Raw genomic sequence first — 26,361 nt, forward strand, 5'->3', positions numbered from 1 at the left:
TTTGGGACTTGAGAAACATATTTTATTTCCAAAATAATAAAAAAAATACAAAATATACATAGCAATACAACTATTTTTAAGAAAGGGTAGGACCCTAAGTTCTTACAACATTAAAAGTGGGCTTTTCCGGTGTGTTACTGACATTACATGTTGGTGACGACAGCGTGATTTTGTAAAGCTCTTTGTTACAAGGTCAAAAGTACATTAAATTGCCATAAAAAAATGAGAATGAGCGTTTTATTAACTATATACAATTTACCGAACATGATATTTACTGAAACCTCCATAAATCGTAAAAGGTAAACATTCTATTTTTACAGATTGATTTCTGCACAAAACGACACCGTTGATTCTCATAATCAATACTCATCGTCTGCTAAAATTGTGATCTGGCTGGCTAGCACGGCTATCTGAGCATTAGGGGTTCAGCTTCTGGGTGCGGATCATCAAGGGGTTCAATTGTCATATAATTCCTCAAAGAGCATCACGTCTAAAATTCTTTAAATATACATACATAAATAATAGCACGGTGTAGATGCATATCGGTCGTCTCTGTGTCAAATGCTGCCTCTCTTACTCTCTGTTCTTAAACAATAATATAGATGATGGAAATTCACAAAACAGGTAAACAAAGAACATCTAAAATTAAAACCCATAAACACATTCATACATAAAAAAAGATGGTCCATGAGTTGAAGCATATATCCTGCTACATGTAGAGGTTGACAGTATTCCGCATGTCCAAACACTTATCACAAACTCTATCGAAGATGAAATGATCATGAGGATGGTGGAACAAACGTGCAGACATTTCACTTTAATGACTTTTTAACATAGATTTCCCATAATATGTCAAATATCTAGTGTCATTGATATCATCTTTATGATCAAATCCTTACGTTCAATGTATGCTTTATAGTAATTGTCATCAATTTAAATTAAAAAATGCCTACTTTCGCTTCTGTTGTGGCATGTTAAGCCTCTTGATCAGCTCACTTTTCTGGCATGGGAAAAGCCTACTAGTTGTCGATTGACACTGGCATGGGAACACTCTTTATTACATTTAAGGCCATATAGCCGTTCCTCGCAACAATGGGAATGGTGTACTTAAACAGGGTTTTACGGGACGCGATATTCGGCGTCAAATACGCATAAAATGCCAGTCAGGAGTGGACCCGTCATATTTGTTAATTTGCGTCCCATGGGACGCACACTCATTTTGACGTATTCGTTCTTGTAATATCAAGACGCTCTGAAAGACATCTGCAGTAAGCAATTTTCTAGAAGGATGTACGAGTTGTCTCGCTTGATGATTTATCGACCAATTGAGTTATTAAGCACCTGCTGTTTATAGGTGCAAAGTCATGAATTGAGATTACATTCCTTAAATGTGAGCTATTTATGTCACAATGAAAGAAAAGCTTACTGAGATTACGATAGCTTATTATCTGGCAAGCAAGATTAAACTATAAAAAATAAATACTATCTTTACTTTTATAGGTGTGTGTTAAATCTCGGCTATTGTTTACGCTAATAATCTATTACTATACTTTTAACTTATTGACTTTGACACAGCCAGCATATTTAGCATATTTTCACTGCTTGTAACTCAAGTTATATTGGGACCCCCATTTGTATTGACAGGACACCTAAAAATTATTAACTAGGGTCCTAGGGACCCCTAAAATTTGACATGAATGTTAAACCCTGCTTTAAGCATCCCAATGATTAAATGAATACATTTATCATGAAATAAATTTATTAAAACTTATCAGAGAGGCCAGGGTTTTTTTCCCACTTTTTGGGAAGATAGCCCATGGCATTGGAATTGGGAATTTTATCGGCATTTTCATGAAATTGGGAAAATTAGCCTTTTTTCCACACGAAAAGTCCACTAATTAGGGAAATACTAAATTTGATATAACACTTTATAATCATTAAAATTAAAAGAACAAAATCATAAAATACTTTGTTAGATGTAATTGAATCAAAATTGAGATAAAATACGCATAAGACACTTCTTTCTAAAAAAAAAAAAAAAAAAATTTTTTTTTTTTTTGGAAATTGGGAATTTTTTGCCACATTTTGGGAAAAAAGTATACTTTTTGGGATTGGGAACATAGCCGAATTTCGGCCATAAAATCGGGCAAAAAAAAAAACCTGGAGGCAGCATTGTGTCAGAGAGCCCACCAATATGCATCTTCACCATGAAAAGGAACAGTGAAACACAATATAAAAAACAATTACTGTCTGGCATCATAACGGATCAATGACGAAATACAATCAATATATATATAAATGTAACTATTGGACATGATTACCTATGCGAGTATAAATGTGCATGCATTAAACATGTTGTTTTTTTTCATCAGCAATAATTGAATGGCTTTGCTATTGTTTACGTTTAGGCGGAAGTGGTTTTAAAACAGGACAACAACCACTATAATGCTAAACAATCTATACAAAATTAAGTAAACTAAGGAAACCTTTGACCTAATGCTTTCATATTCTTAACATACCACATGGATTAATGTATTGAAAACGCATTTATTGAAAATAATTGACAGAAAAATAACGAGTCCAAGTTGAGTAAATATCGCAAATCTAATGCAGAAATGCAGCTCAAACTCACTTACCTATATAGACTGTGTTGAATTCACAATATAATTAACTAAATAATTATAATTAGCAAATGTGTAAATAATGTTTTACAAAGATGACAATTTCGTGATTATGACCAGCAAGCTGATTTCAAGATGGCGGAATAGTAATGTGAATGGAATCAGCTGGATAAAAGGAGAGTTCTCATTGGTCAAATCATAGTTTGAAACATAGTTTGACACTATGATTCTTGCAATATGATTGGATGTTGAAATACAGTATTATAAGTTAGGTTGAGAGCTATTCCGGCTGACATCATTTATGTACTGCTATTTGGTGAAGTTGTGTATAGCGATCGTTATAAGATGTCTATTAATAAACTAATTCGTTGTACGTGTTCGTACCACTACGCCTTCCAATAAACTTGCTTGCGCGATAGGTCGTCAAATATCGTACTACATTGATTCTCCACTAAATAAGAAAATTAGAAAAACCACAAAATAAATATATTTTGATTATGTTTCGTTTTTATACAAAACCAGAAAGTTTCGCGTATTTGCCCAGTCCTGTGATCTTTCCCCTGTGATCAGTTGTAGATCAGTTATTAATTAAAACAATTGCATTATTGGCAATAAATGTTGTAACAAATGTAATAGGCACAAATGCAGTACTTATTTACACTAATTTGCACAAAAAAAATCCCCACTATGCAAGATATTCTTAAAACAAAAATATATACATTGATCCGTAAAATAACTTCTCCTCCCATAAGCGAAAAAATGCATTACATACTAGTCGCCGCTCTCCAGAGCGACGCCAATAACATGAATGAGCAATCAATTGGATTTAACAACACAAATACGAAACTAAATTTGAAAACTGAATATGATGGACACCGGAATGTTTCCTTATATATTACACAATAAACAAATATTCACTAGGAATGACACTTGGAATTTTAAGGGTTCTGAAAATGTGTAAGAAGTCCAAAGATCAATGGCAATTGTACAATGATTAAACATTGATAGAAATGGCAGGTTGAAAAATGAAGACATGCATACCTGTTTCAAGCTTTGTATTAACGTCAAAGCATGGCATTCCCCAGATCTTGAGATGGTGCTGTTTTCCATAAGCAACACGGTTGACTTCTCTAGAGTCAGGGTTTTCACAAACAACGTACAAATAACCACTGAGGCCATTTTGTAGTTCGCCAACAATGTTATATATTGTCAAAGGAATGGGAAACCGATTACAAAACTGACCATACTGTAATTTGTTTAGTGAAACCTCCAGCTCAACGAGTCAATCAATCTTCTTCCATCCCCCCTCCCCCCCCCCCCACTTCTGCTTACTCTTTTCACGCCATTTAGCAAATGCGAATAGCTTTTACGTGAGTTATTTTCACACAAATCGCCATCGCAGAGCTCGGTAAATGAACAATTGTTATCGAACACAACGTTGTCGATCGGTGTTTGCTTCTTTTTCGAATTTGCAAATCGCTTGCTTTTATTTCGCACTTTCATTTTGCTAAGGAAATGTCAACAACCGTGACGTCATGAACACAAATATTTTATGAAACGAATTAATTTAACTTATATTTGTATTGTATAGTTATTCAATCTTAAAGAGATAAGCAAATTTAACTCTTAAATACAAAATACAAATTTATTTCGTGCATTTAGTATAATTTCCGGACTTAACCGTAGATATCTCTTATAGTCGAAACGCTTTCCGAATATGCCGATATCGACCGACTATTCCCGATCTCACTAGACACCTACTGCCTTAATAAGTGACTATTGTGTAACGGTTATCAATAAAGCAATAAACCGTGTAATCGCTGTCGTCTTGTAAAATTGAAGAAAATACGCTTTAACCAAAACTCGAACAGCAAAAGTCTGCGCTATTGTTAGAAAATCCACAAAATAAATATGTTTTGATTATGTTTTGTTTTTATACAAAAGCAGAAAGTTTCGTGTATTTGCCCATTCCTAGGATATTTCCCCTGTGATCAGTTATTAATTAAAACAATTAGCTTTGCATTATTGGCAATAAATGTTGTAATAAATGTAATATGCACAAATGCAGTACTTATTTTACACTGATTTACACAAAAAATCACCACTATACAAGATATTCTTAAAACAAAAATATATACAGTGATCCGTAAAATAATTTCTCCTCCCATAAGCGAAAAAAAACGCATTACATACTAGTCACCGCACTCCAGTGCGACGCCAATAAACAATTTTCTGGCTAGTAAAGTACAATAAACAAATTTGTCGCGTATTTAATTTTTCTTATTTCTCATGCTTCGGATGTTAAAATGAAAGACAGTCAAAAAGCTGTGTTTAGGGGCCACGAGTTACACTCAACATGAACGGAAACCATCAGATGAAATCGTTAAGAAACTATACAAACTGATATAAATTGTCATGTATTGATCGTGTGAAAATATCACTGCATCATCGGCGATTGAACGTAAAAGCGCTGATCAAGTTACAAAAAACAACAACATTTCACCCGTTTGAATTGTTATAATTTAATAGTTAGTTTTTCTTTGTAAATTGTCTGTAAAGAAAATTCAAAATAAAAATAATAAACGGCTACAGAGATCTCATTGGTTTCCACCAATGAATTAATGAGTTAGTTAAACCGTGTTTATGCGTCAACTATACACGAAAAAAGGTTTAGGTAACAATATACTTATCACAATCCGTATGTAATAACGAACCTTCGACAATATAACAAGCCAAATTTCATTGTGCACATAGGGACCCCCTTAACCATAACTTTTTCTTTAAGAGCATTCTAAGCTGGTTTATTTACGAAATAAAAAGGGTATTTTATATGATATATTAGAAGGAACTCGACACTTAATTGTGAACAATTTTACTTATATTGGGATTTTCATGTAAAGCGCTGAATCATTTGTGCCCGCAGTAAATACCCTATATGGCAAAGGGCTAAAAGCAATGCATTCTTTGTTCAACGTAACAAAGGCCTTTAACATGCACATAAATATCATGTTTAATTTATTTAACGCATACGTATCATCCATTTTAAACCACAAAGGCGAGGTTTGATGATTTACTAAAGCGGAAAACTTTGGGCGCGTTCATTGTTACTTCTGTAAATGTCTTTTAATGTAAAAAAGTCAACACATTCTTTATTGCTATATTCCGAAGTCCGTCGATTGCTCTTGTAGACAGTCAATAATGTCGGGATCGTTAAATATTTCTTGAAATTTTATACATTAAAATATGTGCTTTAAACCGCTATCTAATGTCATAAATATGCAGTATCAAATAATTCCACTTTTCATAAAGAAAATACCGGTACCGTAATTACTCTATGTTTTCGGACACTTAAAAATAATTAATTTTTTTCGTGTCCGAAAACTTAGATACGAAAAATATTAACAAAATACAGGTGTCCGAAAACTTAGAGTCGAAAATGGAAGTGTCCGAAAATAGCGTCAATTGTATCAACGACTACCGGTAATAGCACGCGCTTGTAAAATACCATGCCGTATAGTATAAATTACAGTTATACATGTTTGCACTGCATTTTAAATAATTGTAAATGCTTAATTTATTTGACAGAAAGTTACTTCAAGGTTGCACTTTGACCAACGAGTTCAAAAATGAGCATGTGATGTACCGATACACGCTTGTATGAACCTGTAATTAACGCAATAAAATATGCAAACTATGAATTCTTTGTTTGTTCATTTCCGATAGTTGTTGTGTAACACCTGCCATTGTATGTAAAACTTGTAATAGGGTGCATCACAATTTGAAACATTTAGTATTTGTCACAGTTATTTTACTGAGAAGGAGTAGTACTATTGGGATAGATAATTGAACTGTTAATTGGCACTACCCCTGGTAATTGTCATAACGCTTATGCTATCGGGCGAAACCATTGTTTTATACCGGTTTACAAGGTTATTTACCCAATAACGCAAATGTAATGGTCCATTGCCCTCAGGCATGCACCCGCAATGATTTATGATGTTAATCTGGTTGTAAAACCCCATGATCGAAGTATCATTAGATATCGAAAAAGGCTAGAAATTTGGTAAAATAGCGCTGTAAAATATACTGTCCGAAAACTTAGAGACATAAATAACGGACGAAAACTCGTGTGTCCGAAAATAAAGAGTCACGAAAAATAATTATTTTTGCCAAAAAAGGGGGTGTCCGAAAACTTAGAGTGTCCGAAAACATAGAGTTATTACGGGAGAATAATGTAATTATGTTATGTTAGCAATTTTAAACTGCGTTTAACATTATGTGGTCACTAAGTATTCACTTCCTCTACGTTTTACTAAAACATGTTTATTTCATGTCTATTTAAATTGATCTGTCTCGAAATGATGTACCGGGTATGTTCTGTATTTACTTCAAACACGTGTTGTCATTAGATATATGTCTGTCATTGACCATGAAATGTATATGCTTACGTCAAAATAAACTATTATGTTCTGTTCTGTTCTACTAATCAAAGTTCACACCTTTTTTTTCCTTTTTTTTAAAAATAAGTCGTCTATTTTTAAGTTGAGTGTAACCTGCCTTCGCAAAGTTTATCTCAGTAGTCTGCAACCATAGCACTCTGGATCAGCAGACGATTTTTGGCAATACTGCAATTCGTCTACACTCTTTATGTTTATTGTCGCCTTATATTCTAACTGTACATTTCATGTAAACGTAAAATATTTTATTTTATTACTTTATTTTCTTAAATCAATACTTCAGGCTTTATTGAATACATGTACTTTACTAACTGTATAGCATTATGTTTAAAGCCTTGCGATTTCGTTCGTGCATGTATTATTGCTTTTAATGGATATTTAAATTGTCGACAATATTCAAATGACCATTTCAACACTTATTCACACTACTGCAGCGATTCATCAATCGGTGTTCAGATGTTTAAATCCGATTTAATTGCGTTCGCTTTCAATTTGCGGTTTTATTCCTGATGCTCATTAAACGAAGACGCGCACAACTTATTATATTATATATTAAGGCCCAGTCTATGATACCGCTGGGGCCCCGTTGCGTGATCCGGGATCTACCGGGATGAACCGGGGCTCTACCAGGATGAACCGGGGCTCCACCTGGGACGACCGGGATGAACCGGGGACGACCGGGAACAACCGGGGCTCCATCGGGAAAGTATTAAAATGTTTAATACATTAATGAACCGGGAGTCACCGAGAAGGACGGCAGCGACCGGCGCGGCACCGGCAACAACCAGGACGGCATCGGGAACAACCGGGACGGCACCATAGCTCCACCGGGGCCCAAACAGACCCAGGCAGAGCTACGGCAACAACTCGGTTGTCGCCGGTGTTTCCCCGCTGGAGCCCCGGTGAATGCCGGCAGTGTCTCGGTATAGCTACGGTACATCAGTTAACCGGCGCTCAGCCGGGACGCCACCGGCATTCACCGGGGCTCCGCCTGGGCATTACCGGCGACGACCGGGCTTTAACCGGGGCTTTGCTGTAGCTCTGCCGGGGTCTGATGCCGGTATAGCCCCGGTGAGTGCCGGTGGAGTAACGGTATACCCGGGCTCTGCCGGAACGCTGCCGGCTCGCCGGGGCTCCACCTGACCGGGACTCTGTCGGGTTGTTGACCGGCTTCAACCTGGGCGGCACCGGGAAATAGTGTGACCGCGTTAAAAAAAAATATACGAATCATCCCGGTCCTCACCGGTCGACCGGCGTTAGCAACCGGGATGGAATGGCGCTCTACCGGCAATGGGGAGACTTGGGCTTCGCATTGCATGTTTGAGGAATGGCCGAACGAACAGTCTGACGTGACATGCGTATAATTTCTATTCGTAGTTGTGCAATATAGCATTATTTGCCCTTTAAGTTAAAAAAAATGAAGTAATACCTCATCACATCGGACCAGCGACCTTGCTTCGAAAAACACAGACACAATTTGGAAAACGACATTAGTCGTGGTAAGAACTCCAACGTGTGTATCTCTGTAAGAAAGCCACCTGCTGTCAATCATCGCGCCTGGGTCCTTATGTCTGTTTGTGCGCTTGTACGCGGCGTTCAAATAACGTCCAAATCGTGTTCACTGGGTTTTTATATCGATATCTCGGCGTTCAACCGGCGATCTTCGTCAATGCCAGGTCATACACACTACGGTTTGGCGTGTCTTCTACGACTCCAATGAGACCATAGCGTTTACTATATGACTGCATCACGACAAAGAACGCGACAGGGTCGTAATCAGAACCTCATTGACATATCGGGAACGCAGTAGGGTCGCCTCTGAGGACCGGTTGTCTTTAGACCTATTGTTTTCGTATCATCAATTCAAAGCGTCTCTAGTAAGACTGTTCAAGTACTTTGTGTGTCTACCGCGTTATCGCTGCGTTTGTGGTTTTCTTAGGATGAGCTTTATGTTCTCTCGCCAAGACGTCTTAATAACGCATAATTTCGGCGTTTCCTTTAAGTCTTATTATAGTAATGGCTGTTATGTTGCCATCTATTCCGTTTTGCCCAGCGTTTGGTCGCCGTATTCTGACGTTCTCAAGACCGTCCCACGACGTCCTTTGCACTCCTAGGTACGAGACCTGGGTCGCCGTTAAAACGCATCAGAATGCTCATTTAGTGTGACGGGCGTGTGATGACCCTTGGTTAATTACTAGATCGTTAAAAGAAAGAAACATTGTCACTATTTCGTAAGCCTAAATCCCTGCCGTCACTGATCATAGACTGTGCAATTATTAATGTTATTGAAAATAATACTAAACCGTTTCTTTCAATTTTCTCTGAGATTTGTAAGTGTTTACCATAACTATAAATAATATTTTCGCAAAAGCGCTCATTTTCATTAAATGACAGCATTTTTTTCAAACCGAAAATTGTCTCAGAACTGGAAGGATTTTATTGTTGATATACTTTTATATACAGACAAATGCACATTTGTTCTGAGTTTGCATTCTTTCCAAACATGAAAACTTATGAAATGAATTGTAACATATTTTACGAGACTGCTTATGATGTTGCAGAAGCTGCTGGTGATGTTAAATATGGGAATTGTGAAGAATTATTATTTTAATGAAACATCATGGAGATTAAAAAAACTGTCTAACATGTTACGATCCACTTAATTTAATTTGTTGGATGACAAATTGAATTTCCTTAACATTTGTCCGGGTGTTAAATATCTCATTTTGTTAATTGCGTTCTTGAGAAATTAAATTTAGTTAAACGTATATGCTAATATTTGATTATATGATCAAGCGTGTTTGTTTTGCTTTTATTAAATCAATTTAGTCCGAGATAACAATGCGGGTTTTATTTCTCTCAAATAATAAAACAATATAACACATTGTTAATGTCAAAGAGTGCATTTGTGCAACGCACTCGCAATTTTTATCCTTATCAGCCGAGTGCCACCTCTCATTCTGTGTTGCCATTTAAGGATCAGTAATACAATACGGATTCAATTAAATATTAAATTATTTATTGACGTGGGTTGAATCATTTGAGCTGATAATGAATCAATAGCATTCGCGTGAGGTAGTTCGTGCATGTTTAGGATTAAGTCCAAATCGTACCATTCTATATAGCAGAAATACATCTTAGTTACGACTTAAAAATCATGCACATATAGTTGAAAAAGTAATCCGTGAACGGAAAGATGGTCATACGCGATTATATACATGAAACAGACAAAAACAGTTGGGTTTTGTGTTCACTTTGGAAATGAACAATTATGCTTATAATCAATATTCTAGTTATAAAGCTTCAAATTATAACATGTCATAGTGTGGTAAATCTAAGGACGTGTAGATGTATAACTTTATATTCCATGTTGATTGGACTCTTTCAAAGACTGGCCAAATAGCAATTAAAACAGGTCGTAGAATCAAACAACTCATTTGTACATTATATTCAAACAAGCAAATTATCACTCCTGGCTGATAAAAAAATAATTAATATATCTTAGTTTATTGATAATCACCAATAACAATCAGAAAATAATAAATTGTCTGAAACGCATTGCATTGATACTTAACAAAAACTATACAAAATACTATACAAAAACGTGTATTGCCGACATAACAGTTAACTTAGCGCAAAGGGAAGGCATCAATTTATTTTAACTTTTCTTCTCGTTATTATAAAAAATATAAATCTAGTCAAACTATTACAGTTTTGTGAAAAACGTCATTTAACTACACTTTTAAAAATACTAAAATCTGCGAGCGATTCCCTTTGAGCAATGATATGAATGTTGAACTGACTCTGAATTCTTACTTGGAGTCTGATTAAGGAATCCTGACCAAAGTTCATTTTGAACCCCAAACTCCGATTTGTCTTGTAGTTGACAGACTACACGACATGTAGTTCATCAATAATCACTACTTGTAGTGAACCATGTAAACGACTTGAAGTGAACGTTTTACACATATTCTAGTGAATCAGAAATCAGACTTGTAGTGAACTATGAACAACACTTTTAGTGAAATATTTACCAGACGACTTGTCGCTACCCATGTACACAAATTGTAGCGAACCATGCACGCGACATGTAGTGAACAAATTATTCGACTTGAAGTGAACCACATACATGACTTGTAGTGAACCATGTACCCGACTTGTTGCGAACCACGTACACGACTTGTAGTGAACCATGTACACGACTTATAGTGAACCATGTATGCTACTTGTAATGAAGTATATGCACGACTTGTAGCGAACCATGCACACGACTTGTAGTGAACCATGTATGCTACTTGTAATTAACCATATACACGCCTTGTAGCGAACCATGTACCCGACTTGTAGTGAACCACGTTTATGACTGGTAGTGAACCATGTACCCGCCTTGTAGTGAACCACGTACATTATTGTAGTGAAACATGTACACGACTTGTAGTTAACCATGTACACGACTTGTAGTGAACCATGTAAACGACTTGTGGTAAACCACGTATATGACTTGTAGTGAACCATGTACACGACTTGTAGTGAACCATGTACCAGACTTGTAGTGAACCATGTACACGACTTGTAGTTAACCATGTACACGACTTGTAGTGAATTATGCTAACGACTTGCAGTGAACCATGTACGCTACTAGTAATAAACCATATATACGACTTGTAGCTAACCATGCACCCGACTTGTAGTGAACCACGTACATGACTTGCAGTGAACCACGTACACGACTTGTAGTGAACCATGCACACTACATGTAGTGAACCATGTACATTGCTTGTAGTGAACCATGTACATTACATGTAGTGAACCATGTTTATTACTTGTAGTTAACCATGTACATAACATGTAGTATATCGTTGACCTGACTTGTGGTGAACCACGTACACGACTTGTTGTGAACCATGTACACGACTTGTAGTGAACCACGTACATGACTTGTAGTGAACCATGTACACGACTTGTAGTGAACCATGTACCCGACTTGTAGTGAAACACGTACATTACTTGTAGTTAACCATGCACACGACATGTAGTAAACCATGAACACGACTTGTAGTGAACCATGTACGTGACTTGTAATGAACCACGTACATGACTTGTAGTGAACCATGTACACGACTTGTAGTGAACCATGTACCCGACTTGTAGTGAAACACGTACATTACTTGTAGTTAACCATGCACACGACATGTAGTGAACCATGAACACGACTTGTAGTGAACCACGTACACGACTTGTAGTGAACCATGTACCCGACTTGTAGTGAAACACGTACATTACTTGTAGTTAACCATGCACACGACATGTAGTGAACCATGAACACGACTTGTAGTGAACCATGTACACGACTTGTAGTGAACCACGTACCCGACTTGTAGTGAACCATGTTCCAGACTTGTAGTGAACCATGTACACGACTTGTAGTGAACCACGTACGCGACTTGCAGTGAACCATGTACGAGACTTGTAGTTAACCATCTACACGACTTGTAGTGAGCCATGTACCCGACTTGTAGTGAATTATGCAAACGACGTGCGGTAAACCATGTACGCTACTTGTAATAAACCATATACACGACTTGTAGCTAACCATGCACCCGACTTGTAATGAACTACGTACATTACTTGTAGTGAACCATATACACGAATTGTAGAGAAACATGTACCCGACTTATAGTGAACCACGTACATTACTTATGTGAACCATGAACCCGACTTGTAGTGAACTATGTACACGATTTGTAGTGAACCATGTGCACGACTTGAAGTGAAACACGTACACCACTTGTAGTGAAGCATGCAAACGACATGTAGTGAACCATGTACATTACTTGTAGTGAACCATGTACATTACTTGTAGTGAACCATGTACATTACTTGTAGTGAACCGTGTACCTGACTTGTAGTTAACCACGTTCACGACTTGTAGTGAACCATGTACATGACTTGTAGCGAACCATGTACCCGACTTGTAGTGAACCACGTACATGACTTGTAGTTAACCATCTACACGACTTGTAGTGAGCCATGTACCCGACTTGTAGTGAAACACGTACATTACTTGTAGTTAACCATGCACACGACATGTAGTGAACCATGGACACGACTTGTAGTGAACCATGTACACGATCTGTAGTGAAACATGTACACGACTTGTAGTGAACCATGTACACGACTTGTATAGAACAATATACCCGACTTGTAGTGAAAAATGTACAACACGTGTAGTGAACAAGGTACACTTCTTTTATTGATTTATGTATACGTCATGTTTTGAGCCATCTAAACGACTTTTAATGAACCAGTTTCCCGACTTATAATAAACAAGGTATCCGACCTGTATTAAACCAGGTAATCGAATTGTATTTAACCAGGTACCCGACTTGTGGTTACCCATGCACCCGTATGGAAGTGAAACACGTGACTTGTAGCTAAACATGTTCCCGACATGTAGCGAACTAGGTTTCGGACCTAATCTGAACAAGGTGCCCACCACTTGCTCTTAGCGATATAAATACGTACGCATTATTGTCCCTGTTCATTGAGAGCGCATTAATTAAATTAATTAAACACGACCAACCGTGCACATGTTATAAGTTGTTATTTTGACACGCAAAGTTTTAACCCTTTCAGTTCGGGAACCGAATTTTGAAGGCCTTTGCAAACAGTTTGGATCCAGATGAGACGCCACAGAACGTGGCGTCTCATCACGCCACAGAACGTGGCGTCTCATCAGGATCCAAACTGTTTGCTATTCTGATAATATTCTTTGAAAAAATCGAAGAAAATGCTAATTTTAGAAATTCAGTAGACGACATTTTAGCAGACGACAAATTTCCCAGCATGCAAAGAGTTAAATTAATCGGTAAGCATGATATTCATTGCTGCGATTTCTCTGACTTAAAGTTTGTGTACGTGCTTGCGTGTGTACTTGCGTGTCTCGTTTCTCGTCCCAACGTATTGTGTAATAAATTAAACATCAAATGCACCCATTCAAACTCATGGTTTGCAGATGTTGTATAACCAGCCATCAGTTAATCTGCAAAAATCTGCTTTTTCCATACACTCCTATATGGAATATAGTTCATCGAACCATTAACAGAACAAAGATAAGCGAAATATCGAGAAATTAAAACAAATATAAGTGTTACCAGCGGAAACAAAGTAATTACGTTGGTTGAAATTAACCATTTGTTAACTGTATAGAAATGCCGGATGTGTATATATGTGTTCGGTTAAACTCTTGTGAGAGAAATATAGAAATCTATCAGCACCTTTGTTTGAGGTATTATAGTGTGTTTTGCAATAAATAAAAGTTCAAAGCCATTAATAAGAGATCGAATATTTCCGTATCAGTCCACCGACAAATCAATGGACCAATAGCAATGTATCACGTAGTCACGTGCTTTGTGCTGTCATTACTGTTCAGTCTACGAAAGCTTGGAAGTGAGACCGGATAAAGAGAATCAAATTTGTAAGTAATATTCTTGTAAATATATCAGCATAAACACGTGTATAAAAATACATGTTTTGATAAATATATACAAGCTTAACAGCGTGTTGAATGAAGATGAATTATTAAAGAAAAAGCTGTTAATGTCAACTTGCTTAAGTGTTAGATTATCCGTTCAAAACATAATGTTTTTTTCGGGAAAATACAAATTGTATAAAAACAAGTTAAGTATACGGATTTGAGCATTAATGTATGTTAACTGATATTAAACGTTCATAAATAGTTCTGCTACTGTAACAAAACGTTAAGGGTTAACTTACTTTGTGTGCTTATAATATTTATGAGTATTTTTTCGGTTTGTTTAGCGTTTTGGGGGAAAATATTGACTTTTGAATCGGGGCTATAGATGAAACGATAAGAATTAAATTAAAAATGCAATCAAGTGCATGATGTATTGCGAAAATAATTTATGTTTTAAATAGAATAGTCAAATCAAGATGCTTAATAATAAATAAACCCAGCATTAATATTTTGCAAAAATCTTAATTAGAGGCTATGTCGTAAAAACCACGTTCATTTTGAGTTTTAAAATGATTTATAGGTATGAACAATTATCAAACTTTTGCGTCGTCTTGTTTTGTTGTTTATGTCATACAAAAAATAACAAATTCACTTGCGGGACGTTTAGTTATTTGCTGTTGAAAAGTTAGTACACATCGCACCAATTTCTGACCAACCAAGGCCTCAATACCCCATCGCTGCAGAGAGGGATACGTGTTAGCCAACTAAAAATAGCTACTGGATTTCGGTATTTTAAGAGCTTTTCGTTGCAGCAATAAACGGTGGTTTGACGACCGGAGTTTGTGGACACAAATTGATAGCCGCCGTGGCAAGGTGTCGAGTGCGATTAGCCAAGAGCTCCAACTTGCACACATGCAAGTTTACACATCTGATGATAGGAATACTAAGTAGCAATAAATAGCGATTATGAGGCACGTTCCAATAGTTATTTCGGGTTTATACTTCTGTTGATTTGTCTTGCCAAAACATGGCAAAATAAAAACTGTAAAATGGTTGTGACTGTACGCTATGCGAAAGAAACAACCGGATTGCGTTTATTTGGCGTTGTACATGTAGGATTTAACAGTTGAATCGTAACTGGTTTTTAAGTGATTGTTCATGTAAAACATGTGATAGTTTCATGTAAATGGCGGAAAATTTATAGCGACTTGATGACAGATTAACGTATTATTTCTTAAAATGTCATTTAATGATTTTAAGAAAAAACTATAATATTATGAATATTTTTAAATCAGTATAATAACAATAAAAAATATAATTTCAAACAAATATGCCTGTCGTGGAGTCGAATCCAAAACAATCAAAGGCACGTTAGCATTCACCACGCAGAAATGCGAACAAGTCCCTAAAACTGATATTGAGCACGATGCATAATTAATAAATGATATAGTTATAATGATTATAATAATAATGTATTATTATTAGTATTATTTTTATTTTTATTTTTTTATTTTATTATTATTATTATTATTATTATTATTATTATTATTATCCTCATAATCATCATCATCAATATCATCATCATCATCATCATCATCATCATTGTTATGATTATTACTATTATTATTATTATTATTATTATTATTATTATTATTATTATTATTATTATTATTATTATTATTGTTGTTGTTGTTGTTGTTGTTGTTGTTGTTGTTGATTTTATTATTATTATATTATAAGATTAATATACTTGTATTCAGTGTCAAAGCGATTAAACAACAGCTTAAGAAAGATATTCATGTGTGCAAGTTTTCGATATCACAGTATGCAATGCTTGTTTGCTAAAAATTCGACTTACAGTTTATTTAATGCGGGTTGATACACGGCGACTTTCATATATTATAGTCGTCATTCTCATCCAAACTTTAATTTGCGTTCACACAAACCGAATGGAATATATCAGTTGGTGATTTAAACCGCACGATAACATTACTCGAGAACACCCAGTGTATACAGACTTCGGTTGTCTTCATAATGCTTGGTTGTGATAAATCATGTCTATATGGACCTTGGTTATGATATTTCACTTCTTCATGAAAGTTGGTTGTAATATACCAGTATCTGCATTGACATTGGATGTGATGTACCAAAACTACACGAGGCTATGGGTTGTGAAATACCAAAGTCTGCATAGACATTGGCTGTGATGTACCAAGATTACGTAACAAACAGTTTTGTTGTGATGTACCAACAATACATAGCATAGAGCTTGTTTGTGACATACCAAATCTACATGAAGCTTGTTTGTGACATACCAAGTCTACATGGAGCTTGTTTGTGACATACCAAGTCTACATGGAGCAAGCTTGTTCGTGACACACCAAGTCTCCATATAAACTTTTTGTGACATACCAAGTCTACATTGAACCTTTTTGTGACATATCAAGTCTACATAGAGCTTGTTCTTTATATATTCTCAATATAGCTGTGTTTGTGATATGCCAACACTACATTGACAAGTGTTATGGTTCGATTAAGCTGCTTGGCTACATATGACAATAACAACATTTAGCGCGTATTAATGTTTAATAATAATACCGTCAACTATTTTGTTAATTAAGTTACCGTATAAATGGGATACTTCAGTTAGTCGTTGTTACAATAACAATTGGCTTACCCTATTTGTTTTTTCTCGTATGTAGTAGGGTTGAATGCATTCACCGGCCAATATGCGTTAACTATTATCTATGTTGAGGTAGTCTCTGCGTTCTGTCGATATTGGATTAAGGTAATTTTTATCTACGATGAATAAATCCACACACATTCGTTAATGAAATATTTGAATACAACAAAGAATACAAACAAAGCATGGTTTGATTAATAATTCCAATTTAAAAGTCGATAAACATGTTTATAAACTTTGCTACCCTCAATGCCATCACAATGCAAACACGCCGTGTGGGTTTGAAGTAAGCTCTACGCCACATCAACTCATGATCGCATGCTATTGTTGTAAGAGACGGATTTCTGTCTCAATCGATTCCGTTCATTGAATCGCGTTGAAAATGTTTCTTTTATCATATGTTTACGTCGATTGTATATGTTATATGGGACTGTTATTCACCCTTAGAACTCGACTTACATATAGCGACTAATCAGTTATTATGTTGAGAAGCATGTTACACTTGATATAATTAAAAGTGTTTGTTCTTGTGTGTTTATATATATATATATATATATATATATATATATATATAAACAAGAACAAACACTTATAATAATATCAAGTGATATATATGGATCATGGAAACTCTCTTTATATACAATTAAATTACATAAATTTGTTCAGCCGACAAATATGGTGTTGACCATACAATAAGCGTTTGCTATCGGTTGCTATGCATTATTGAACACATGTAAATCAATCTAACCGGTAAGTAAGGCGCCTGTTCGCTAATAAGCCAATGGTCAACCAACACCTCAGACCATCGACTATTGGTTTAACTCAATAATGCCCATTGATATGCGTGAACGTGTTTGGAAATTATATGTTTTATTAACTTAATATTATTCGATGGTCTTCTGCTATATATAGAATCTTACACTACGCCTGACCCCTTGGTTAAAATCACTCTTTCGTCTACTGTAAATACATTGGGGATGAAAATAAGTTTGTATTCTCGGTATTGATTAAGGATAATAAAAAAATACGTGCAAATAAAACGTAAATAATTATGATAATCTAAAAATATTGACTCTTACCTTGTATTAAACTTAAAAATTTAATTGTTCTGTTTTGAGGTTGATATTTTGCAGCTTTTCAAGGGCTGCTTACGAATTGTTATTTCGACACAGAGGCATAGAAAGATCTTCATCACCATCGATTCGTAATATATAGAAGACCGTGCATATGCTGTGCCTGTGAAGTATGTTTGTATGCCATGTTGTTTCTTCAGAGTAATTAATCAAGTTTAACTACTTAGTATGGTCATTCGATGATGCTGGGCAGTATATTATTTCGTTATGTAAAGAAAATAAATACAACATGTATGAAGAATGCTTTATGTGTGGATTAGCACAGCTTACTTTGAGACGATACTTTTCGATTTAACTGCATTTGCGTTACGGTGAGACTTTCTATCAACGCAAAACACCTCAAAAGCGTAAAGTATCGTCCGTGAAAAGCCCATGCGGACTGCCCAGGCCTATCTGAGACGACACTTATCGATGATGCATGTAGGCCAGTTTTCCTAAAACGAGGTTCAAATATACATGCATTAATATAATTAAAGCCTGGTGTGTTGTTTATACTATGAATATTGCAAACATTCGTATATAGGATGCTTATTGATTCTTAATTACTAAAAATGTATTCATGCTTTGATGGCTGTCTTATTTAACAAAAATACACACACACACACACACATTACGAATGGCAACTCCGGCTCTAAGAAAGAAATTATTTTATTATGTAGAATGAAGACAAAAGACAAGTGATTCCTTTTTTTTTTGATCGATCAAAGTATCAAAAAGGAGAGGACAAAACAATTGGATTATGGCGTATGATACTCTTTCCATAGAAAAAATATATAATTCGCTAAAACAAATTGGGCTTAACAAGATGCCATTTGTCAAAAGAAACATTTTCAAGAATTGATATTTTGATGAAGCATTTAAGAGCAACAAGATGCTATTTCTTATATGGTCCATTCTTCCACGGAAAAACAATTCTGAATGTGAGACTAAAAAGGTGCCATTTGTCGCATGGTGAATTCATCCGCTGAAACAAAAATGGTGTTCAAAGTGCTTCAAAGTACGATTAGACACGATTTTTCATAAATCAGTATCCTTAACTAATAACTTACAGATTTCCAATGCTCATTTGCATTTAAGCCACATTTATAAAACGTTTGATTTGTTTGTAGCTTTACAATAAGTAAACATTAGAACGCGTTTTTCTTGAAAACATCAAACAGACAAAAGGCAACTCCTTGCACTAAACGTTAACATGGTTGTGATAAAACACAAGCAATATGTATAAGAAGATGATGGTAACGTACCGGTATATTGTGTTCCGCAGAAAACCTCGCCGCGCTGAGCAATGGAACCGGAAGTGAGAAGCGCCGCCTTGTTACTGCAGCTGCTTCCTCTCGTCCTCGGCAAGTATAGCGTCATGTAGCGTGAGTGCGTCACGAAAGTGAGGCATTATTTCATTCGCCATTATATTTCATCGAATACTGGATGCAAGCGAGCATATAGTTACATTCCACCATAGTCACGCATATTATCTCCACGACACTGCACAGATGATTCTAAAAATAACTCTTATGGTGCATTCCGAGAATAGGCCACGGCTTGCAACCGGATGTTGTTAACAAAGCTCATAGACCCTATCGAAGTTTATGAGTATTTGTTTGAACGAAAATAATAATTAATTGGCGTCTGTGGAGATGAAGCACGGAATGAAGGGGAACAAGGCCGAATATAAAGTTAAACATATTTGCAAAATATCTTTCAAAATAAAAAAAAAGTATTTTTATAATCATATTATTTCTCTGTCTCTAACCAGGCATTTAGTGGTTAAAAGGTCCGTTTACAAGTTAAACCTTGTATACCACATAATTAATGACAGAGGACGTCCAAACCTAATGGCTATGAGAAAATGAATAAATATCTTAATCTTGGTGAAAGAAATCGATATCAGTACCTAAATGAACTTGCTAAAATCTAGTCAAAACCTTCAAACATGATGCATAAACATATAGAATGTTGAATAAATAGTCTATATTTGTAGAAACAGACGTTAATTTTCTATGTTTATTTATACTATCATTTAAATAATATACCCTTATTTGCTTATCGATGACAGATTGATTAATTTATGTTAATACTGTATAAGTCGTTAACGACCCGAGCGTTGAAAGAAGCTTTCTTAGTCACTTTATTGATGTGCACAAATGGAATTAAATAATATATCACCCCATACTACAAATAGCATGCGATTAACAAAGCGATGCTATTTGAGAAGAGGTACATAGGAACACTAACCGAGATAAACCATTGTTATTCTTAGTTCAAATATTGCATTTTGTAAGATATGTATCCTTTTTTGTATTTATCCATCGCAAGTGTGTATATACCGGTAGTTGGTTTTTATCGAGTGCACCGATACATTTCCATATGTCATTTATCAATTTAAAACGGGCTAATTGTTTTTATTGCCAAACAAAAAATGTGTGCATTTTATTGTAAGCTAATTTGAAATGTTAAGTTGACGTTTATTTTACTGTCGTATATGGTTTGTATTGAAACTGTTTTCATGCCCTATGCATTCTAAACAAATGCATATATACATAATTAGCACGATATAAATATATCCACTGCAGTTTTAATTGCATTTCACCTTTAAATTGATACCACGCCCAAACAATATTTATAGAAATTAAAGAACATTTTAGTGTCAGTATAAAATAGTATACATTTATGTAAATGTATAAAATACAGTTCTCATAAAACTGCCATAACAGCTCGCCTTTGATTTTAGGGCAAGTTGCAAATTGGACTCACTAGTTGACCCATGTCATTCAAAAATCGGTCTCATGCCATATGTGTCAAGCGTAGCCCAAGACCAGCATGGCATTCGCGCCGACTGGTCGTGGACAACGCTGTCCGCTTATGACACCGCGAATACTTGCGTGACTTTATAGCGGGCACGGTACTGCACAGGATGGTCTAGAGCTACACAAACATATGCGATAAGAACCATTTTCGCAAGACGCCAATCGGTTAACCGACCTGACTTTAACCCATTTATGCCTAGCGTCTAGAAAAAAAGGCCTTGGCAAACAGCGTAGACCCAGATGAGACGCCGCATGATGCGGCGTCTCATCGGGGTCTGCGCTGTTTGCTTAAAAGAATTTCTGTAAGAAATATTCTAAATATAGAAATAAATATACTAGACATCCCTAATTTTGGAAATAAATTGATCCAATTTACAAGAATGGCAGAGTCCACTAGACATAAATGGGTTAAAACACCATGGCTATTATAACATCGGAACAATAACGAACCGCTTGTCGTATTTTCTTTCAGACTACAACGAGACAGTGAGTGCAACTTACGAAGGAGTGCCGTTGAATTCTCCAGGATGGGGCGGACGCTACGCAGAGTGAGCAATCTACATTGTGTTCGATTGTTACCATAATTGCAAACAAAATAGTATAATCTGTAATATAGTCACCTTCCTAACCGCAAAACAAAAATATTTTCAAATAATCGGTTTTCGTTAAATATTTTATGACTGTAGTATTAATAGATTGTATTATTATACTTTACGAACAAGAAAGATGCGCGTCAAGCGAAAATGATTTGTGTGCCATGTGCGGGCAATCGCGCAGTCGGGTCAGGAGCTCCGCTGTCCGCTATAAAGTCACGTAAGATTCCGTGGTCTCATTAGCGGACAGGGTAGCTTCTGACCAGGATGTGAAGACAGTACTGGACCAATGCTGGCCGAAAATGACATAAAACCCATTTTCGCATGTCAAAGACAACATGTCCGGTGAATAATTATAGAAAACAGAGAAACAACTTCATTCTTTTTCAAAATCAATTTACTCAACGTTTCGGTCAAAGACCTTCATCAGGAGAAAATACAACAACAATATGTTAAATTCAATATAAGACTCTGACAGATTTATGATGTTGTGATATTTAAAAATAAATGTTGTTATTTCTTTGAACTAGCATTATTCATTACCGAATGTTTTGCCGCAAAGCAGAAGGACTAACAACACGTTGGTACATTAAAGAATTCTACTGGTTCGTGTTATACAATTCCATTACAGAGACAATCTTTAAACGCCTTGGCACATGTTTTATAACGTACAGGCACATCGAGCACTGTAACAATGCACAATCCACTGGTACCCAGGCAGATGCCTTACGGGTAGGTGGCGTACACGCCCATCGAGCACTTATGACTGTTCACTGTTACACATGAACACGACTTACAACTAGTTGGCGTACGCGACCATCACCAACCACAGTCCACTGTTATTCAGGAACAAGACCAACGACTACCATAACCTTGCGTACACGCACATTCCTTATCACTTTCGAATGTTATCCATGAACAGGACCACGACTACCTTGCCTTCACCCACATCCCTAACCACTATCCAATGTAATTCAGGGACATAACGCCTGACTACCATAACCTTGCGTACATACACTTCCCTAACCACTGTCCACTGTAATTCAGGAACAGGACCCACGACTACCTTGCGTACACGCACATCCCTAACCACTGTCAACTGTTGTTCAGGGACACGCCCCACGACTACCTTGCGTTCACCAACATGACTTACCGCTGTCCACTGTAAATCAGGAAAAGGTCTCACGACTACCATGAGTACACGCACATCCCTGAACTGCCATTTGTTATCCAGAGACAGGACTCACGACTACCTTTCCTTCACCCACATCCATCACCACTGTCCAATATTATTCAGGGACACGACCTACGACTACCTTGCGTACACGCACATCCCTGACCACTTTCCAATGTTATTCAGGAACACGACTCACGACTACCATGCCTTCACCCACATACCTAACCACTTTCCAATGTTATTCAGGAACACGACCCACGACTACCATGCCTTCACCCACATCCCTAACCACTTTCAATGTTATTCAGGAACATGACCTACAACTACCATGCCTTCACCCACATCCCTAACCACTGTCAACTGTTATTCAGGAACACGACCACGACAACCATGCCTTCACCCACATCCCTAACCACTTTCCAGTGGTACTCAGGGACACGACCCACGACTACCTTGCCTTCAGCCACATCCCTATCCACTTTCCAATGTTATTCAGGGACACGACCCACGACTACCATGCCTTCACCCACATCCCTAACCACTTTCCAATGTTATTCAGGGACACGACTCATGACTACCATGCCTTCACCCACATCCCTAACCACTTTCCAATGGTATTCAGGGACACGACCCACGACTATAATGCCTTCACCCACATCCATAACCACTTTCCGATGTTATTCAGGGACACGAACCACGACTACCATGCCTTCACCCACATCCATCAGCACTTTCCAATGTTATTCAGGAACACGACCCACTACTACCATGCCTTCACCCACATCCCTAACCACTTTTCAACGTTATTCTGGACCACGACCAACGACTACCATGCCGTCAACCACATCCCTAACCAGTTTCCAACGTTATTAAGGAACACGACTCACGACTACCTTGTCTTCACCCACATCCATTAGAAAGTGGTAACTTTCCAATGTTATTCAGGAACACGACCCACGACTACCATGCCTTCAACCACATACCTAACCACTTTCCAGTGTTATTCAGGAACACGACCCACGACTACCATGCCTTCACCCACATAGCTAACCACTTTCCAATGTTATTTAGGAACACGACCCACGACTACCATGCCTTCACCCACATCCCTAACCAGTTTCCAACGTTATTCAGGAACACGACTCACGACTACCTTGCCTTCACCCACATCCATTGGAAAGTGGTTACTTTCCAATGTTATTCAGGAACACGACCCACGACTACCATGCCTTCACCCACACCCCTAACCAGTTTCCAACGTTATTCAGGAACACGACTCACGACTACCTTGACTTCACCCACATCCATTGGAAAGAGGTTACTTTCCAATGTTATTCAGGAACACGACCCACGACTACCATGCCTTCACCCACATACCAAACCACTTTCCAACGTTATTCCGGAACACGACTCACGACTACCATGCCTTCACCCACATCCCTAACCACTTTCCAATGTTATTCAGGGACACGACCCACGACTACCATGCTTTCACCCACATCCCTAACCACTTCCCAATGTTATTTAGAAACACGACCCACGACTACCATGCCTTCACCCACAAACCTAACCACTGTCAAATGTTATTCAGAGACACGACTACCATGCCTTCACCCACATCCCTAACCACTTTCCAATGTTATTCAGGAACACGACCCACGACTAGCATGCCTTCATCCACATCTCTAACCACTTTCCAATGTTATTCAGGAACACGACCCACGACTACCATGCCTTCACCCACATCCCTAACCACTTTCCAATATTATTCAGGAACACGACCTACGACTACCATGCGTTGTCGCTCTACGAGAACCACACTCTGCTGATAACGGTGGTCGACTGTGAGATGGAAAGCGATAAGAATGGCGCTTGCCTTTATGACAAACTTCAGATATACGACGGTATTTCCTCACATAGCGGTTACCTGTGAAACCTACGCACAGCGATTTTGACTGGTTACGCGCGTATCTCGTGTCAAATCTCACATTTACACATCACGTGATAATGGTCGAACAATTATTATTGCTGTTATGTGTATTTGAACGCTTTGTTTTCAATTTTAAAAATATAGAAAAACACAGAATCCATAAATTGTTCCAGATCTGTAGTGCTTTTGACATTAACCCTCGTGAGTTCGTAACCACTCAGACACTCGTGTTGCCTGTCCAGTCGGCAAAAGATAATCACTGCCGCAACGCCTTCCAAATCGACTTGTTGTTAACTAAGTTCTTGTTAAATCATCTGGTGACGATTTTAAATATCCTTACGTGGACTTTCGTATTATGCCTGGCTAGCAATATTATTTTGACATGGCAGTTAAATTGCCTTCCTTGCACTGGGATTAACATGTCAGAAATAAAGAACCCCAGTATAAAACAAGAAAAAAAAATTAAGAAAGTTTCATACATTCCTTTTTGTGTATCCGAAGTTATCCCTTGCCTTTAGGTATCAACTCCTCCGCGCCACTTATAGTTGAGTTTTGCTGCTACCCGACATCCGCGCGACCGTCATTCAAAACGACCGGAAGTAACGCATACCTGATCTTTAAGTCCGATGCAACAAACAACTTCAGAGGTTTCAAATTCACCGTGAAATCTGATGGCTTGACAACAACGACATCTACAACAACAACGACCACTACCCCAATCCCCACAACAACAACAACGGTGACAACATCAACAACAACAACAACTGCTACCACAACATTGACAACTCCATCTACAACAACAACAGGTACTACGCATTAGATTAAAGCACACACCGTCAATACATTGTCAGTAGGCATAGACGAATTTTCGTAGACGTAATTTACGTACTGACATAAAAAACAACTTAAAAACTCACGTATGGTTTTCTAAATTTATTTTACGAATTAAAATAACGGCTGAACCCTCCTCCTTCTACAGCTTCAACGCTTGAAACCATAACCTGGCTGCTTATTATGAAAACATGTAATAGTAATATACAGTTTATTAAAATGAGTGTCGAGTGGAACTATTGCATAGAAAAGTCAAGCATATACAATATAGGTTATGCTCAACAAGACTACACGTAAAATTTTCACAGCGCCGTCAACGAGCATGTCCACGTCGCTTCCGGTCGTATCCACAGCGGCAACCAGCACCGCTGCACCCGCTGGTACTACAACAACGCCTCCCGCAGCCGCCTCCACCAAGCAAGCGGAAGGTGAGTACTCTTATATGATACAATGCGTTGGGGTATTTACGATGTGATGACTTATCATCACTACCCATGTATGCAATGGCTATTTCATGAGCGCTTGCTTTACTTTCATCAAGGATATGAGCGTAAGGAATAGAAAAGTAAAACGTATTCCTAGTGTTGCAGAATAAGTAGTAAAAGTAGTTGTACAAAAAGTTGTAATTGTAATAGTAGTAGGAGGAGGAGAAGGA

At 37.2% G+C, this 26,361-nt stretch overlaps 3 protein-coding genes across 3 annotated transcripts in view; all 3 read left to right on the forward strand.

The window, feature by feature from the left end:
* The window catches only part of LOC127879036 (uncharacterized), a 465,202-nt gene that overhangs the window by 383,376 nt on the left and 55,465 nt on the right, over positions 1–26,361 (forward strand). The gene's annotated exons all lie outside the window — the stretch shown is intronic.
* The window catches only part of LOC127879042 (uncharacterized), a 484,339-nt gene that overhangs the window by 201,153 nt on the left and 256,825 nt on the right, over positions 1–26,361 (forward strand). The gene's annotated exons all lie outside the window — the stretch shown is intronic.
* LOC127879037 (uncharacterized) overlaps positions 24,556–26,361 on the forward strand; it is a 10,227-nt gene continuing 8,421 nt past the window's right edge. The window contains exons 1-3 of the mRNA XM_052425629.1: positions 24,556–24,849; positions 25,394–25,681; positions 26,015–26,134. Of these exons, the coding sequence (XP_052281589.1) occupies positions 24,645–24,849; positions 25,394–25,681; positions 26,015–26,134 (613 nt within the window). The 5' untranslated portion in view covers positions 24,556–24,644. The remainder of the gene's footprint in view (positions 24,850–25,393; positions 25,682–26,014; positions 26,135–26,361) is intronic.

This window comes from Dreissena polymorpha, chromosome 4 (assembly GCF_020536995.1).
Source record: "Dreissena polymorpha isolate Duluth1 chromosome 4, UMN_Dpol_1.0, whole genome shotgun sequence".
NCBI lineage: Eukaryota > Metazoa > Mollusca > Bivalvia > Myida > Dreissenidae > Dreissena > Dreissena polymorpha.